At 56.4% G+C, this 14944-nt stretch overlaps 1 protein-coding gene across 2 annotated transcripts; it reads left to right on the top strand.

Moving 5' to 3' along the window:
- The first annotated feature begins 1537 nt into the window (after positions 1-1537).
- Positions 1538-14008, top strand: RHBDF1 (rhomboid 5 homolog 1). Of its 2 annotated transcripts, XM_080942073.1 has the most exons (19): positions 1538-1625; positions 7192-7332; positions 7410-7540; positions 7805-7909; positions 8357-8570; positions 8886-9095; positions 9187-9309; positions 9382-9539; positions 9935-10192; positions 10269-10380; positions 10490-10564; positions 10648-10809; positions 11692-11792; positions 11921-11984; positions 12364-12458; positions 12673-12748; positions 12833-12933; positions 13043-13196; positions 13383-14008. In XM_080942073.1, the coding sequence occupies exons 2-19, from the start codon at positions 7216-7218 to the stop codon at positions 13800-13802; spliced, it is 2676 nt and encodes an 891-aa protein (XP_080798199.1). In that variant the 5' UTR covers positions 1538-1625; positions 7192-7215; the 3' UTR covers positions 13803-14008. The 2 variants fall into 2 exon arrangements, with proteins under 2 accessions (XP_080798199.1, XP_080798200.1); XM_080942074.1 differs by lacking the exon at positions 7805-7909.
- Positions 14009-14944: the final 936 nt, after the last annotated feature.

The following is a 14944-nucleotide window of genomic DNA, read 5'->3' as shown; positions in this document are numbered from 1 at the left end:
TGCTGAGATGGGCGTCTGTCTGCAGGCACCATGCTCTCAGGAACAACGCCTGTGTGTGTGGGTGGACGTGGAGGGGTTTTGCCAGAGGAGCTGCTGCAGACTCCCCTAGAGTGTGGGAAGTACAGGTCGCTGGAGCAGTGGGTCCTAGAAAGCTGTTTTCCTGTCATTGCATGCAGACAGCCTTGTCTGTGGTACTCTTATATTGAAGATGACTCCAGGGCAGGAAAGATGGCTCAGCAGCTAAGAGTACTTGCTGCTCTTGCAGAGGACCGGAGCTCCGTCCCCAGCACACACACTGAACAGCTCACAACGGTCTGTAACTACAGTTCCAGGGAACTCTGATGCCCCTTCTGGCATCTGTGGGTGCCTGCAACCACACGCAGAGAGACATAAATAAACACAGAATCCTTTTTGTGAGAAAAGAGGACTAACTCCTGGGTGTGTCTTCACAGCGAGTCTCTTACGGGCTTCTTGCAGCTGGGAATAGATTTCTAGGTCTAGGCGACCCTGCAGCATCCACAGCAGGGGAAGAGGAACCTCCAGGCATCAGATGTCCAGCTGTGGCTGGTTCCTGATTTTCCAGAAAGGATGCTACCCCTGCACCTCTAGCCAACCCAATCTGGGCATCCTGCTTACTCAAGCATGCTAGGTATGGACACTGTCCCTTCTCTGGCTTGGCATGTGTGGGCTACAGGAGCCCAGAACATCTGCACCACGACAGCCTTCTTCTCCCTCAGCCTTCAGCCTCAGCTGAGAGCCAAGGAGCATTTTGTGTCCGGCTTACAGGGGGATGAACTGTGCCACATGTGAGGCCTGAGCCCCAAGCAGAGAGGAGAGGGGGAGCACACACGCGGATGTACAGAACGTCGCTGACGCTCTGCACCGTGGCTGGAGGGGTGGCAGGTGCAGTCTGACCCTTGTACCTGCTTGGAAAGACGCAGGGGAAGGGGTCATTGCTGAGCTGCGGTTCCTGTGACAATAGTGTAGCCGTGTTTGAGCCTGCGTGTGAACACGGGGCGGGGGCGGAGAGTGTGAGCCCATGGAAGTGCATTTTGAGCAGGTGTGCTCACGTGTCTGTGTAAACAGGTGCGTGAGAGCTTGACTGCATGAGTATTTATTCGAAAGATCAGACGCGTGTGCACGGGGGAAGTGAGGGCTTCGGGACCCCCAGTGACGTACCAGTGCGTGCCTTCGGAAGGGCGTTCAGTCTGGCTTTTAGGTCCCTCCCGCCCCACCCTCTTGCTCTGGAGGTCCCCTTACCCCCTTCCCATCCCAGGGGCAGCACAAGGTGAAGGAGTTTGGAAAGGCGAGCCCATGACAGATGTTGTGTTCACGGTCGTCACTGGAGAGCCCGACACCCAGCTACAGGTGTCTCTGTGGGACCCCTGGCAGAACGCAGCCGGAGGTCTTCCCGGAGGAGGCGCCCGGGGTTGGCGGCGGGCGGCGCGCATTCCTCAGCCCTGAGTCAGGCGGCCGCCCCTCTGCCGGGCCCGCCCCCGGCGCGCACGCCCCTCGGCCCGTGGCATTCCCAGGCCGACCGGCCGGTGCAGGCAGGGACTAGGCGCGGGCGCCCTCCCGGCCGGCGGCGGCAGCCGGTGCAGATCCCATCGGAGGACCGTGCGGCGGTGAGTGGCGGCCGGGGTCTTTGCGCCGGACTCTGGGCGGGCCGGTGCGGGGCTTGCGTTCTGGCGCGTGTCGCCGATCGCTGGCAGTCGGTGTGCAGAGTTTCTCGAGCGGAGGCGGCTCGGCCCGAATTCCAGCCGGCGCCCCACAGAAATAGCCCGTGGTCGGATCGGCGCGGCCTGGCGGGCGGGGCAGCCGGGCATTGGTCCTGCCGGGTCCCCGGGGCCGGGGAGCCGGAGGGCCGCAGCCGCCCCAAGCGGCCCCTCCGCTGCCAGCCCCTCCCCCATGCCCCCTTGCTCCCAAGTCCCCCGAAGGTGGCGTCGGAAACTCTGGGCAGAGCGCGCGACTTGGGGCCACCGGGTCCGCTTCCTCCCACTGGCGGGAGTAACAGCGGCAGCTGCGAGCCGGGGAGTTCGGCTGGGCCTGCTCGGCCTGTTTCAGCCCGGTTTGCATCGGCAAACTCGGGAAGTGCCTCCAAAGACATCTCCTGCCCTGTAGAGTGGCCCCGAGGGCGTGCCCGAGGCCACACTCGGGGTCTTAAAGTAGGCCAGGGCGAGGTGGGGTAACCGTGGACCCTAAGTGCTCCGGGATAGGCGAGAGGGCCTGTCTGTCCCGCTGGGAGCATGCTAGTAGAGCTGGGTGGAGAATGGTCAGGGGGACTCCCCCTAGGCTTTCTTTCCGCTCTGATAGTCCGGACCAGAGTTCCTGCTCCCCTCTTGGTGTGTCTGTCTGCGTGGGCGGGGCCTGGATCCGGAGGCCCCCCCCCCCGCTCTGTCCTGGGAAAGCCCCCCCTCCCCACTTCCTGTTGAAGCAGGGAGAAGGAAGATTCTGGGATGAAACTGGCTTTTCAGGTTTAGAGCAGCCAAGAAGTCGGGGCAGTCCCAGGCTAGGTGCTCCCCACCTCCATGGGGCGAGCCTCAGCCCCTTGCCCCCGCCCTTAAGCCTAGAGGATGCTGGGGAAAGTCAGCAGCTGGCCGGTTCTCAAGAGGTTCCAGAGGCTGAGCCCAAAGCTACCAGGGTCATTCTGGGCAATCCGGATAAGAGGGCAAAGGTGTCGGGTAGGCCCAGACTGAAGGTGCAGGTTCTGGCACCCTTCCACAACTCCTCCAGGCGGCCTCCATGGCTGCAGGAGCCTTACTGGGAGGTCCACTTGGGTGAGCCAGCCATAGCTCCCCTAGGGGGTCTAGTGGTGCGGGTTTGGGTCTCCCGTTAAGGAATAGTCAGGGTTCCTCCCTCCTACCGCTTTAGCTCTAGTCTGTCCTCAGCGTGCCCCTTCCCTGCAAATGAAGACCTGGCCAGCTCCAAATGCTCTGCAGCCACTGAACGTAAGGATCCCTCCCAGACCCCTGGCAGACCTGGCCGAGGTGCTGAACTCCCTTGAGGCCCTGTGACGGCAGGCCGTGGAAGCCTCTCTGAGTTAATCTGTAAAATGGGTGGACGTAGTGATTACTTTTTGCCATCGGTTATGACATCACCAGGGTTAGTTAGGGCTCAGGTCTGAGGTGGGTATCCCCGGCTTTTGGTGACTGAAGCTGTTGCTGCAGACTCAGTTTACCCTCCTGGAGCCTCTCCAGTTTTGTCCTGCTTCCTGTGGTTCCTGGGAGGCGTTTCTGAGTCAGTCAGTCAGGGCATTTCTGGGGATCTCCGTAGCTCTCCTTCCATTCAGAGACTCAGCTGGACTGCAAACTGGGGACCAGAAGTGCCCATCTTAGTGGGCACTAATCCAGAGTTTGACCCACACTTAACTCCTTACTCCAAGCCCCTTTCGGAGTCAGTGACGCCCCTTTCAGCGTCACATCAGCTGGCTTAAACAGGTTCCCTTTCCCCTCTGAGTCCCATCTGGATCCGAGATTTTTTTAAAAAAATTTATTTACTTGTTTGTTTGTTTGTTTGTTTGTTTATTTAATGTCTACACACCAGAAGAGGGCATCAGACCACACTACAGATGGTTGTGAGCCACCACGTGGTGGCTGGGAATTGAACTCAGGACCTTGGGAAGAGCAGTCGGTGCTCTTAACCACTGAGCCATCTCTCCAGCCCATGGATCTGGGATTTTGAATGGCCATCAGGGACCCCTGGACTATGTTTTGAGCTATGAGAGGTGCCTTTCCCCAGGGATGGCTTCTTTCCTCTCATGTGCTCCTCTGGGGACTAGGTGCTCCCCACAGACCTCGGAGAGTCCCTTGTTCTGTTGTCCTCTCTGTGTGTGCCTGTCTGAGATGGTGGCAGATGAGGAGTGATGGGGACCAGAGAGGGTCCTCGCCAAAGCTAGCCCTGCTCTGCAGCGTCAGAGTGGAGGTAGAGGAGGCCCGGTGGTTCACAAAAGGCCCAGCGAACACTCCATATGAGGCAAAGAGAGGCTGAGGGAAGCCACATGCCATGTGCCGATGGAAAGGGTATAGAGAGCTGTTAATCCCTCCACCAGGGGCAGGCTGAGGCTGGATAAGACAGGTTTCAAGTGCAGTGCTGGAGCGAGAGGTGGCTGTAGCCCACACCCAAGGATGCAGTGTCACATCAGCTGCGGTCACCGATGAACTGGGTGTGCTTCACGGCTGCACTTTCCTGTGCTCTGCCTTTGCAGGGTGCATCCTCTGGTCAGTCCTCTAGCTCCCACCTGCAGCTCCGCCATTTTGTTTTGTTTGTTTGTGACAGGGTTTCATTGTGTAGCCTGGACTGGCTTCCAATTCAGAATCCCCCTTCCCGAGCTGAGTGCCGGGGTCACGGGCGTGCAGCACGGTGCCGGGCCGCACCAAAGAAGCTCTGGCAGTCGCCCTTTCTGTCCATTCAGCTGCCGCTTACTGAGCACCTACTGTGTGCTGGACACTCTCAGCAGCCATTTTCGGATGAGAAAAATGAAGGCTTGCCAGGGGTGGTGGTGCACGCGCATCCGTGATCTCAGCACTTAGGAGGTGCAGGCCAGTACGGGTACCTGAGCATCTGTCTCATAAAACCAAGAAGGGAAAGCCCAGCTGTGCTCTGTAAGGGGTGGAGACAACGGTGTAGGTTATAGTATAGATTTTTGACCCACGTTGCTCCACCTGCCTTCCGGTTTCCTGGCTGTTGTAACTGGATTCATGAACAGGGCACAACCTTCCTCCTTCCCTTCACAGTCACAGTCCACGAGCAAACAGTGCTTGGTGAGATATGGTGCTTCCCTAGCCCCAGGCTCTCCTTGTCCCTCACCCTCCGGAATCTCCCTCAAGCTGCTTGGGGCCCTCCCAAGGCTCTGTTACTGGACCTGACTGCATCCCACCTCCAACCCCTGAGCTTGCCTTCCAACACTTCCCTCTTACTCTGGATCCCTTTTGGGTGGCTCCTTATGCTTTTGGGGTGACTCATGGTGTGTGACCCCAGGCAATCAGCTTCTCCATGGGCCGTGGTTTCTCCACTGGGGCCAGCAGAGGAGAGAATAAGAGCTGTCTGGGAACAAGAGCCCACTGTGTGCCAGAGGGAGATCTAGACACTGAGCCACTGTGGGCCGGCAGCATGCTGCTCCTTGGCCTAGACTCTTTGTCTGGCCTGGTATGCCCCTCCCCCAGGCCTTGTGAATCCCACTAGCTTGAGGCCCTATTAGGAACAGAGCTTAGGGTGGGGCAAGTTGGGAACTCTGGGAAGGGTGGGTGTCCTTTCCCCAAACTGCAGGCCTAGAGTTGTGTGCGTGGGTTCTCTCCTCTTAGGTTTCCTTTCACTGTAGTGTGGAAGGGGACCCCAGGAAACCCAGATGTTTGGTCAGAAGCTGGTCATGGGGTAAGACCCATGTGCTTTTCCACCTCACACTTGTCTAGGTTGGTCAGCTGTTCTCTCTAGGTCCAGCTAAAGGGTCATCTCCCAGAGTCCCCACATCCCCACTCAGAACTGGCACTTGCCACCCTGTGTGTAGATAAGGCAGCACCAGTGGACAGCCCTGGAGGCAGGTAGAAAGCTTGATGCAGGACCCATCTGGAAGAAGGGGAGTGGATCAAAGAGCGTCTTTGGTTAGGGAGATGGAAACTGTTGGAAACAAAAGCTTGCATTCCTGAGAAAGGCACCAGTTCCATACCACCTAGAAGTGCCGAGCACAGGACCTACCTTGTCGGGAGGCCAGTTTTCAGCACTCACCTGGGGTTTGCTCCCTATGTGACCACTCTTGACCACGTTCCTTTCTGGAGCTCCCGAGTAGCTGCTTGGGATGGACCAGAAGGCAGGAAATGTAAAGCATCCTGCATCTTGTCTGGACCAGTCCCCTACCCACTGGGTCTCAAAGGGCTCATCCCAGCTTTGGGGAGTTCACTGCCTTCCAGGCGTCATCTTTCCAGTTTGTACCTTGAGAACTGAACCTCTGTCTCCTCTGATCATTGAGAGGGTGAGTCCTAAGTTGAAGCATCAGCTTCTGCCCCCTGCGAGTGTTACTCCAAGGAGCTCTGCCCTTGCCTGTGTCCTCATGCCCACTGTCTAGATACATAAGGCTCTTCACCTGGAGCAGGGGTTAGGCATATACCTGCCAAGACTGTCATTTATAAAGGGGGAAGTAAGAGGCCCACAGAGGTCAAGACTTGCCTGGTAGTCTAGAGCTGGAAGTTGGCTGGTCTCAAACACACAGATATCTTTGCCTGCTTCTGCCTCCTGAGTGCCAAGACTAAGGGTGTGCAACCGGATGCCTGGCTCAAATGTATATGTATTTCTTTCAAGACAGCGAGTCACTGTGTAACACTGGCTGTCCTGGAACTTGCCATGTAGACCAGACTGGTCTCGGATTCACAGAAGCCTGCCTCTGCCTTCCAAGGGCTGGTACCACCAAACAGGCGATCTTCTGTCTGTCATATCTGTCTGTTTGTCTGTCTGTCTATCTATCTATCTATCTATCTATCTATCTATCTATCTATCTATCTATCTAGTAAGAGGCTGGAGGACTACTTTGTGGATTCAGTTTTCTTTTCCACCTTTTTGTGGTTTCTAGGGATTGAACTGAGGCTTTCGTAGGAAGGGAATGCTTTTCCCTTGTGCAAGGCTTGGGGTCTTAGGTATTCAGGGTGCCTTCCCCAGCCTGTCCCTGCCTCACTGCCTTTTTTGGCAGTTGGCGCCACCTTGTGGTCATTCATTGTGGTTTCTGCTCCAAGGGAGTTTTTTTGTTTTGTTTTGTTTTGTTTTAGACACGGTCTCACTGTGTAGCCCTGGCTGGCCTAGAACCCCACTGTGTAAACTGGGGCAGTCTCGAACTCATAGAGATCCACCTGTCTCTGTTTCCTGAGTGCTGGGATTACCTGGCACCAAGGAATTTCTCTTTGTAAAGTCCTCTGCATACAGGAGCCTGCTGCCCTAGATGTTGCTCTGAAACCCCAAGAAGTCATCTCTTTCTCAAGAGAGCCGGGGTCCTCTGCCAGCCTGTGTTCAGAGTAGGCTTACGCAGTGCTTTACAGTAGATTCCTATGGTTGGTGGAGACCCGTCTGTGCAGAACTCAGGCACAGAGCATGCCAGCACATATCGCAAGCTGTGTGTGAGCACCTCTGTTGGACTTTTTCTAGGTTTAGACCCAATGTGTCCCTGGAGACCTGTCAGGGTTGTCACTCAGCATATTCCTACGTCCCCAGGCCTGTCTTACCACGCCCGGAACCATGAGTGAAGCCCGAAGAGATAGTACAAGCAGTCTGCAACGCAAGAAACCCCCATGGCTCAAGTTGGACATCCCAGCTGTGGTGCCCCCGGCAACAGAAGAGCCCAGCTTCCTGCAGGTAGGTTCTGGCCAGTAGGAAATCTGGGGATTTGGGAACTCCCTGGCCAGGCTCTTCACCACGACTCTGGTGTCTAGCCCCTGCGGCGACAGGCTTTCTTGCGGAGTGTGAGTATGCCGGCTGAGACAGCCCGTGTCCCATCACCCCACCATGAGCCCCGGCGGCTGGTGCTGCAGCGTCAGATGTCCATCACGCAGACCATCCGCAGGTACCGAACCATCCTGGCTGTTACACAGGCTGGGGCTAGGGAGGGACCCTCGAGGTAGGCATACAGAGTCCCTGTTAGGTACTGGGGGTGGGGGTGGGAATGGGGCAAAGGTCCCTTCTCTCTCAGCTTTTCTTCTCCATCTTAATCCCAACACTTCAGCACCCTCCTGTTCTGGGGACCCACTGGTTGGCCCTCCATCTGCCTCTGTGTTCCCCGGGCACACACTCCCCCTTCTCCCTTCTCTAACACCCGGGCTCCTCATAGCCGGCAGGTACGCTTTGGGCGTGTTCATACTCTGCCTCTTTTGAGGCCCCGGGCTGCTCGAAAGGCCCGCCCACAGCGCCAGTCTCTCTCTTGGTCCTTGCTCAGGTACCTTACGCAGGTCTTGAGTGTGTTGGTATTTTTTTGGGCACGTGCATGCCGTATAGCCTCTTAGAGCCTTTGGAGTGTTTGGCATTTCCTGGCTGTTCACGGCAGGGACAATGTTTTTATTTGCATGTTCAAAGATCATGGCCACTTTATTGCTGCTGCTGCTCCTGCTGCTGAGTTCTGTAGTACTGTAGGGTAATGGTGGCTGTCTGAGGCCAAGGCCTTTCTCTGGATGAGGGTGGGTGAGGGCCTATGGGAACCCCTATAGGCATGCAGAATGCTTTAGTAGGAATTGGGGTGGCCACAGTTGGCAGTCCCCTGTCCTGTCCTTGGAGTGACTGGAGGCCTGCTGAAGGGCCCACTACCCAGGTTGGCCTTTGAGGATCCTTGACTGGGGTAGGGGGACAGGAGATAAGGCTTCCCCTTGCTGAGTCCTTCTCGTGCCAGGGGGACAGCCGACTGGTTTGGAGTGAGCAAGGACAGTGACAGCACCCAGAAGTGGCAGCGCAAGAGCATCCGTCACTGCAGCCAGCGGTATGGGAAGCTAAAGCCGCAGGTCATCCGGGAGCTGGACCTGCCCAGCCAGGACAATGTGTCGCTGACCAGCACGGAGACACCACCTCCACTCTATGTGGGCCCATGCCAGCTGGGCATGCAGAAGGTGTGCTGCTGTCCCCTGCGGGGCTCCTCATTCTGTTCCTCTACGTGGGGTGGGAGGAGGGGAGGGATGAGGAGAGAGAGTATCCATCCTAGCCTGTGTGTGGGAGAGCAGCCACAGAGTCTTAGAAAGGCTCCGGAGATACTCCCAGCTAGGGACCCTAGGAGAAAAGTCACGGTATTGTTCCACTTCAGACGCTGGAGAGCAAATTTCAAGGGGAGAAGGACTCCTCTGGGTGCCATGCAGGAGCATGAATCTCTTCATGGAAGTCTTGCCTGGTTCCGTATCTCTGACCTAGCATCTTCTCCATCCCACCAGATCATAGACCCTCTGGCCCGAGGCCGGGCCTTCCGCATGGCCGATGACACTGCCGATGGTCTTAGTGCCCCACACACTCCCGTCACACCGGGTGCCGCCTCCCTCTGCTCCTTCTCCAGCTCCCGCTCCGGTTTCAACAGGCTGCCTCGGCGTCGCAAACGGGAATCGGTGGCCAAGATGAGCTTCCGGGCCGCTGCCGCGCTGGTGAAGGTGAATGCAGGGGACAAGGTCGTAGGTGCGTAGGTGCGGGAGCTGAGCCTGCTCCGACTTCCTGGTCCTAAGGTCACCTCCTCGTCCTCAGGGTCGGTCTATTAGGGATGGCACCTTACGCAGGGCACAGCGCCGAAGCTTTACTCCTGCCAGCTTCCTGGAGGAAGACATGGTGGACTTCCCGGATGAGTTAGATACGTCTTTCTTTGCCCGGGTAAGAAGAGCCTGGGGTGTCGCCCCATCTCCTCTGTCTCTGGATCCACCTTGACCTAACTTACTTGCTCAGGAAGGTGTCCTCCATGAGGAGCTGTCCACATACCCAGATGAGGTGTTTGAGTCCCCGTCCGAAGCAGCGCTCAAGGACTGGGAGAAAGGCCCGGATCAGGCGGACCTCACGGGCGGGGCCCTGGACCGCAGTGAGCTTGAGAGAAGCCACTTGATGCTGTGAGTGCAGCCAGTGGGTGAGGGGAGACTGCCCCGTTGAACCCATGGGCTCCCAGGTACCACGCTGCAGCATTTATAGCTTGGACTAGAGACTTTGGAATCTAGCCTGACCACCGTGGGTGTGTCCAGGGGTAGGCACAACCCTACTTTGATGCCCTCCTACAGAACTCCCAGAGCCCAGGGGCTAGAGTCTAGATGGGAGAAGACCATGGCCTAGTTAACACTGTTGAAAGACAAGAGCCTGAGTCTAGAGGCTCCTCATTCTCTCCCCGCCAAGCTTCGAGGGGCTTACTGGTAAGGCGGAGATGAAGAGGAATGACTTGCTGGGTGTCTAGAGAGAAGGCAGTGTGTAGGTTTCAGACAGGAAGTGAACGCACTGTCCCCCCACTCCCCAGGCCCCTGGAGCGAGGCTGGAGGAAGCAGAAGGAAGGCGGTACGCTAGCCCCGCAGCCCAAGGTGCGGCTTCGCCAGGAGGTGGTCAGCGCGGCTGGACCCAGGAGGGGTCAGCGTATCGCTGTACCAGTGCGCAAGCTCTTCGCCCGGGAAAAACGGCCCTATGGTCTGGGGATGGTGGGACGGCTCACCAACCGCACGTACAGGAAACGTATCGACAGCTATGTCAAGCGGCAGATCGAGGACATGGATGATCACCGGTAGGCTGTGCTGGGCCGGGGGTTAAGGAATCCGAGTCAGGACGTTCCTGATCTCACCTGTCTCACTCTGTCTCAGGCCCTTCTTCACTTACTGGCTCACTTTCGTGCATTCGCTGGTCACCATTCTGGCTGTGTGCATCTACGGCATTGCGCCTGTGGGCTTCTCGCAGCACGAGACGGTGGACTCGGTGAGCCCCGCGCCCAGATAACTTGGAGTCTAGGCTGTGGACGCTGTGGCCCGGCTCTGGGAGGATGGAGCCCTACAGATTTGGTCTGATCTCACTTCCTGCTTTCCAGGTACTTCGGAAGCGGGGTGTCTATGAGAATGTCAAATACGTTCAGCAGGAGAACTTCTGGATTGGCCCCAGCTCGGTGAGGGCAGGGCTGGGGGTGGAGCTTGGAGGTGCCCCACCTATCCTGGGCGGAGTCCACAGCCGCTGTTTCCCTCTTCACAGGAGGCCCTCATTCACCTGGGTGCCAAGTTCTCACCCTGCATGCGCCAGGACCCACAAGTGCACAGCTTCATCCTTGCCGCCCGGGAGCGTGAAAAGCACTCAGCTTGCTGTGTGCGCAATGACCGGTCTGGCTGTGTGCAGACGTCGAAGGAGGAGTGCTCGGTGGGTGGGCTGCAACTCTGGGCTGTCCACTCTTAATCCCAGACTTAGGCCTCACTTAGGAGTTTTTAACTGGCTTCTGGCGGTGTGTGGCCCCTCTCGTCCTTGTCCGTCACTCCCCTGGTTTCTGGTAGAGGATGCTCATTTGACAAATGTGGTCTTGATTTGGACCCCCCTTTTCCCAGCACGTTTGCGTTCTATCCTTTTTTTTTTTTAATTTTAAAGCTTTATTTATGTATGTGAGTACTCTGTAGCTGCCTTCAGACACACCAGCGGAGGGCATCAGATCCCATTACAGCCCGTTTGCATTCTATCTTAAGTGGATAGTACCTCATTTTCCTCTACCAATCTAAAGTCGGAGGTGGTGGTGCAGGCCTGGAAGCCTAGTAGTTAGGGAGCCAAAGTAGGAGCCAATTCCAGGCCAGCCTGGGCTGCATTTCATGGTCTCAGAAGGAAACAAGAAAGAAAAATGCAGGGCTGGAGAGATGGCTCAGTGGTTAAGAGCACTGACTGCTCTTCCAGAGGTCCTGAGTTCAAATCCCAGCAACCACATGGTGGCTCACAACCATTTGTAATGAAATTTGATGCCCTCTTCTGGTGTGTCTGAAGACAGCTACAGTGTACTCATATATAATAAATAAATACATCTTAAAAAAAAAGAAAGAAAGAAAAATGCAAAAGACTCACCCATACTTTGGCACCATATAGCCTATACCCTTTCTTTATTTCAGGCCAGAGGCTGTCTCTATGCCTCGGTTATGCCCTAGGGCACATTGTAATACTCCCCACGTGTTTCTGGGGTTTAACCTAATAGCTGTGTGGAGCCAGGAGTTAGTTCCAGGGCCTTGCTAGGATCTGACTGGTGCTGACCCTGTGTCCCCACAGTCTACGTTGGCAGTGTGGGTGAAGTGGCCTGTTCATCCTAGTGCTCCGGACCTCGCAGGCAACAAGAGGCAGTTTGGTTCTGTCTGCCACCAGGACCCCAGGTGAGTACCCCTAATTGCCCTCTTAGAATGCCTTTGGCTATGTCTGACAGAGTGTAGAGGATCCCTTGTTTGCGGGAGGAGGGTTGCATCTCCATGGACAAAGGCTCTAACCACTTGGGCTCATGCAGGGTGTGCGACGAGCCTTCCTCTGAGGATCCCCATGAGTGGCCGGAGGATATCACCAAGTGGCCGGTGAGCTGGGGTCTAATTGTCGAGTGGGGGAGGAGGGATGATGCAACCTACCTTTACCGGTGCTGCAGGCTTTCCTTGTTGGAGCTCCTGAGTCTTTACACGGCCCTAGCCTTTGCCCAGCCTGTGGGGTACGGCTTGCCTCTGTGAGCGAGGAGTCAGGGCAGGAAAAGTAGGTGAAGACACAAGAGGCCAAATAGTATCATTCGGGTTTGCAGATGGCTCAGCCCAGGCTCTGGGTGTGACTTACTTGACCTGGTTTCTATCTGAGTCTTAACCTTTGTCTTGGTTCCCGATAAGGGTTAGGCCAAAAGGCGTGTCTGTGTCTGTGTGTGTGTGTGTAAAATGACCCTGAAACCTCTTGTTTTTCTTTCTTACCCAGATCTGCACCAAAAACAGCGCGGGCAACCACACTAACCACCCTCACATGGACTGTATCATAACAGGCAGGCCCTGCTGCATTGGTACCAAGGGCAGGTGGGTGCTCTCGGGTAGCTGGTTTGGGGAAGCACTTTTCTTCCTCATTAAAGCCTGACATAACTGGATCTCCAGCAACAAGAGTAAGACTGGGCCAGTGAAGGGCGTGGGGGTGGGGCTGAGATCCTCCTGCGTAGCGTGCAGGTGCCTGTAGACCTCAGCAGCCTCCATCTACGAGGCTGGGCACCCTCCAAACCCTGGTGTGACCCTCTAGGTGCGAGATCACCTCCCGGGAGTACTGTGACTTCATGAGGGGCTACTTCCACGAGGAGGCCACGCTCTGCTCTCAGGTAGGCCCTGAGGGCACGCCCCTCTCTGGACACGCCCCTCTCTGCCCCCGCCCACTGTGGAGGCTGACTGGGCACTCTGCGCAGGTGCACTGCATGGACGACGTGTGTGGCCTCCTGCCGTTCCTCAATCCTGAGGTGCCTGACCAGTTCTACCGCCTGTGGCTGTCCCTCTTCCTGCACGCTGGGCAAGTGCAACTGGGGGCCGGGCTGGTGGTCTCATCCCCCCAGGAGTGGTGGGGCTGGAGGCAAAAGAGAAGCCATCTTCTCTGCTGAGCGCCCCCTCACTGCCCACAGGATCTTGCACTGTCTGGTGTCCGTCTGCTTCCAGATGACAGTCCTGCGGGACCTGGAGAAGCTGGCAGGCTGGCACCGCATAGCTATCATCTACCTACTGAGTGGTGTCACGGGCAATCTAGCCAGTGCCATCTTCCTGCCATACCGGGCAGAGGTAAGATGCTTCCCAGGGTGGGGGACCCTCCATGTGTGCCTGTGGTTAGCATGACCCCGTCTGTGTGGTGGTGAAGTCGCTCCGAGAGGTGGGATGGGAAACTTCTGGAGTGGGGGTGGGGTGGGGTGGGGGTTGGAGGGGGCGGTGCAGCCTCAGTAGCTTGCAGCTTTCAACCCCCAACATCAGGTAGGTCCGGCCGGCTCCCAGTTTGGTATCCTGGCCTGCCTCTTCGTGGAGCTGTTCCAGAGCTGGCAGATCCTGGCCCGACCCTGGCGTGCCTTCTTCAAGCTCCTGGCAGTTGTGCTCTTCCTCTTTGCCTTTGGGCTGCTGCCCTGGATCGACAACTTCGCCCACATCTCGGGCTTCGTCAGCGGCCTCTTCCTTTCCTTTGCCTTCCTGCCTTACATCAGTTTCGGCAAGTTCGACCTGTACCGCAAGCGCTGCCAGATCATCATCTTCCAGGCTGTCTTCCTGGGCCTGCTGGCCGGCCTGGTGGTGCTTTTCTACGTCTACCCAGTGCGCTGCAAATGGTGTGAGTTCCTCACCTGCATCCCTTTCACAGACAAGTTCTGTGAGAAGTACGAGTTGGATGCTCAGCTCCACTGAACCGGCTGTGGTCACCCCAGGCCGCCCCGGGGCCTCCCGCGGCCGAACAGATGGGTGCTTCCTGAACACTGACCTCTCGTGCCTTGCTCGCTCCCGTTGAACCCTTACACTGCTGGACCTTTATTACATGAGTTCCCATGATAACCTTCTAACTAGTCCCCTGACAACCACCTCGTGTGGTCAATAAATGGACTGGGAGCGTTTTAGCTGCCACTAACTTGACCGGGGTTGTCACTCTTTTCCTGGTCTCTGGCTTGGGGTCATGGGGGATGATGGCCTTGGATATACAGTTTGACAAATCAGTGGTTCTCAACCTGTGGGACGTGGCCCCTCTGGCAAACCTCTATCTCTGGGAATATTTACATTAGGATTCAAAAGAGTAGCAAAATTAATTATGAAGTAGCAATGACATAACTTCATGGCTGGTGGTCACTGCAACATGAGGAACTTGTATTAAAGGGTCACAGCATTAGGAAGGTTGAGAACCAGTGTTCTAAAAGGTTTGTTTATTTTTATTTATTTTATGAGCACACTGTAGCTATCCTCAGACACACCAGAACAGGGCATCAGATCCCATTACAGATGGTTGTGAGCCACCATGTGGTTGTTGGGGATTGAACTCAGAACCTCTGGAAGAGCAGTCAGTGCTCTTAACTACTGAGCCCAGCCTGTTCTAAGTCAAAGACATCACTGGCTTTCAACTCTCTGTGAAGTCTTGTAGGACAGCTGGTAGCCAGTGTTGGGACATGGACTTTGGGGTGTGCTGTTGTAGCCCCACAGTAGGCAGTATCTTGTACCCCTGTAACTCATTCCTCACGTTGCTGTCTCTTTCCATGGAGCCTGGGAGAAACATGGCTATAGGGAGTCTCTGGGTGGAGACTTGAAGCCGTTGTCTGCTAAGGCCCTGGGAATGCAGGCTCCTGTCTCCCCACAGTAGAAACAAAGCTAGCTGCTCAGCTTGTGTTTCCTCCTTGCTGAGAGGTCATAGCAAGAGAGGTGAGCAGTGTGGCCCCAGGGCTTAGGTGTGGCTCCTGAGACTTCAGTGCTCCCCAACTCCAGCCTCCTCTGCCCTCACGTCCCTCTGGTATGGGGCAGACCCCACTCACCCACAGAGTACGACTTTTACAAGATACAAAGCAAAC

The sequence above is a fragment of the Micromys minutus genome (genome assembly GCF_963924665.1).
Source record: "Micromys minutus genome assembly, chromosome: 31".
In the NCBI taxonomy this organism is placed as follows: Eukaryota; Metazoa; Chordata; class Mammalia; order Rodentia; family Muridae; genus Micromys; species Micromys minutus.
The sequence above is the reverse complement of the archived record's forward strand: the minus strand, read 5'-3'. Positions and strand labels throughout refer to the sequence as shown.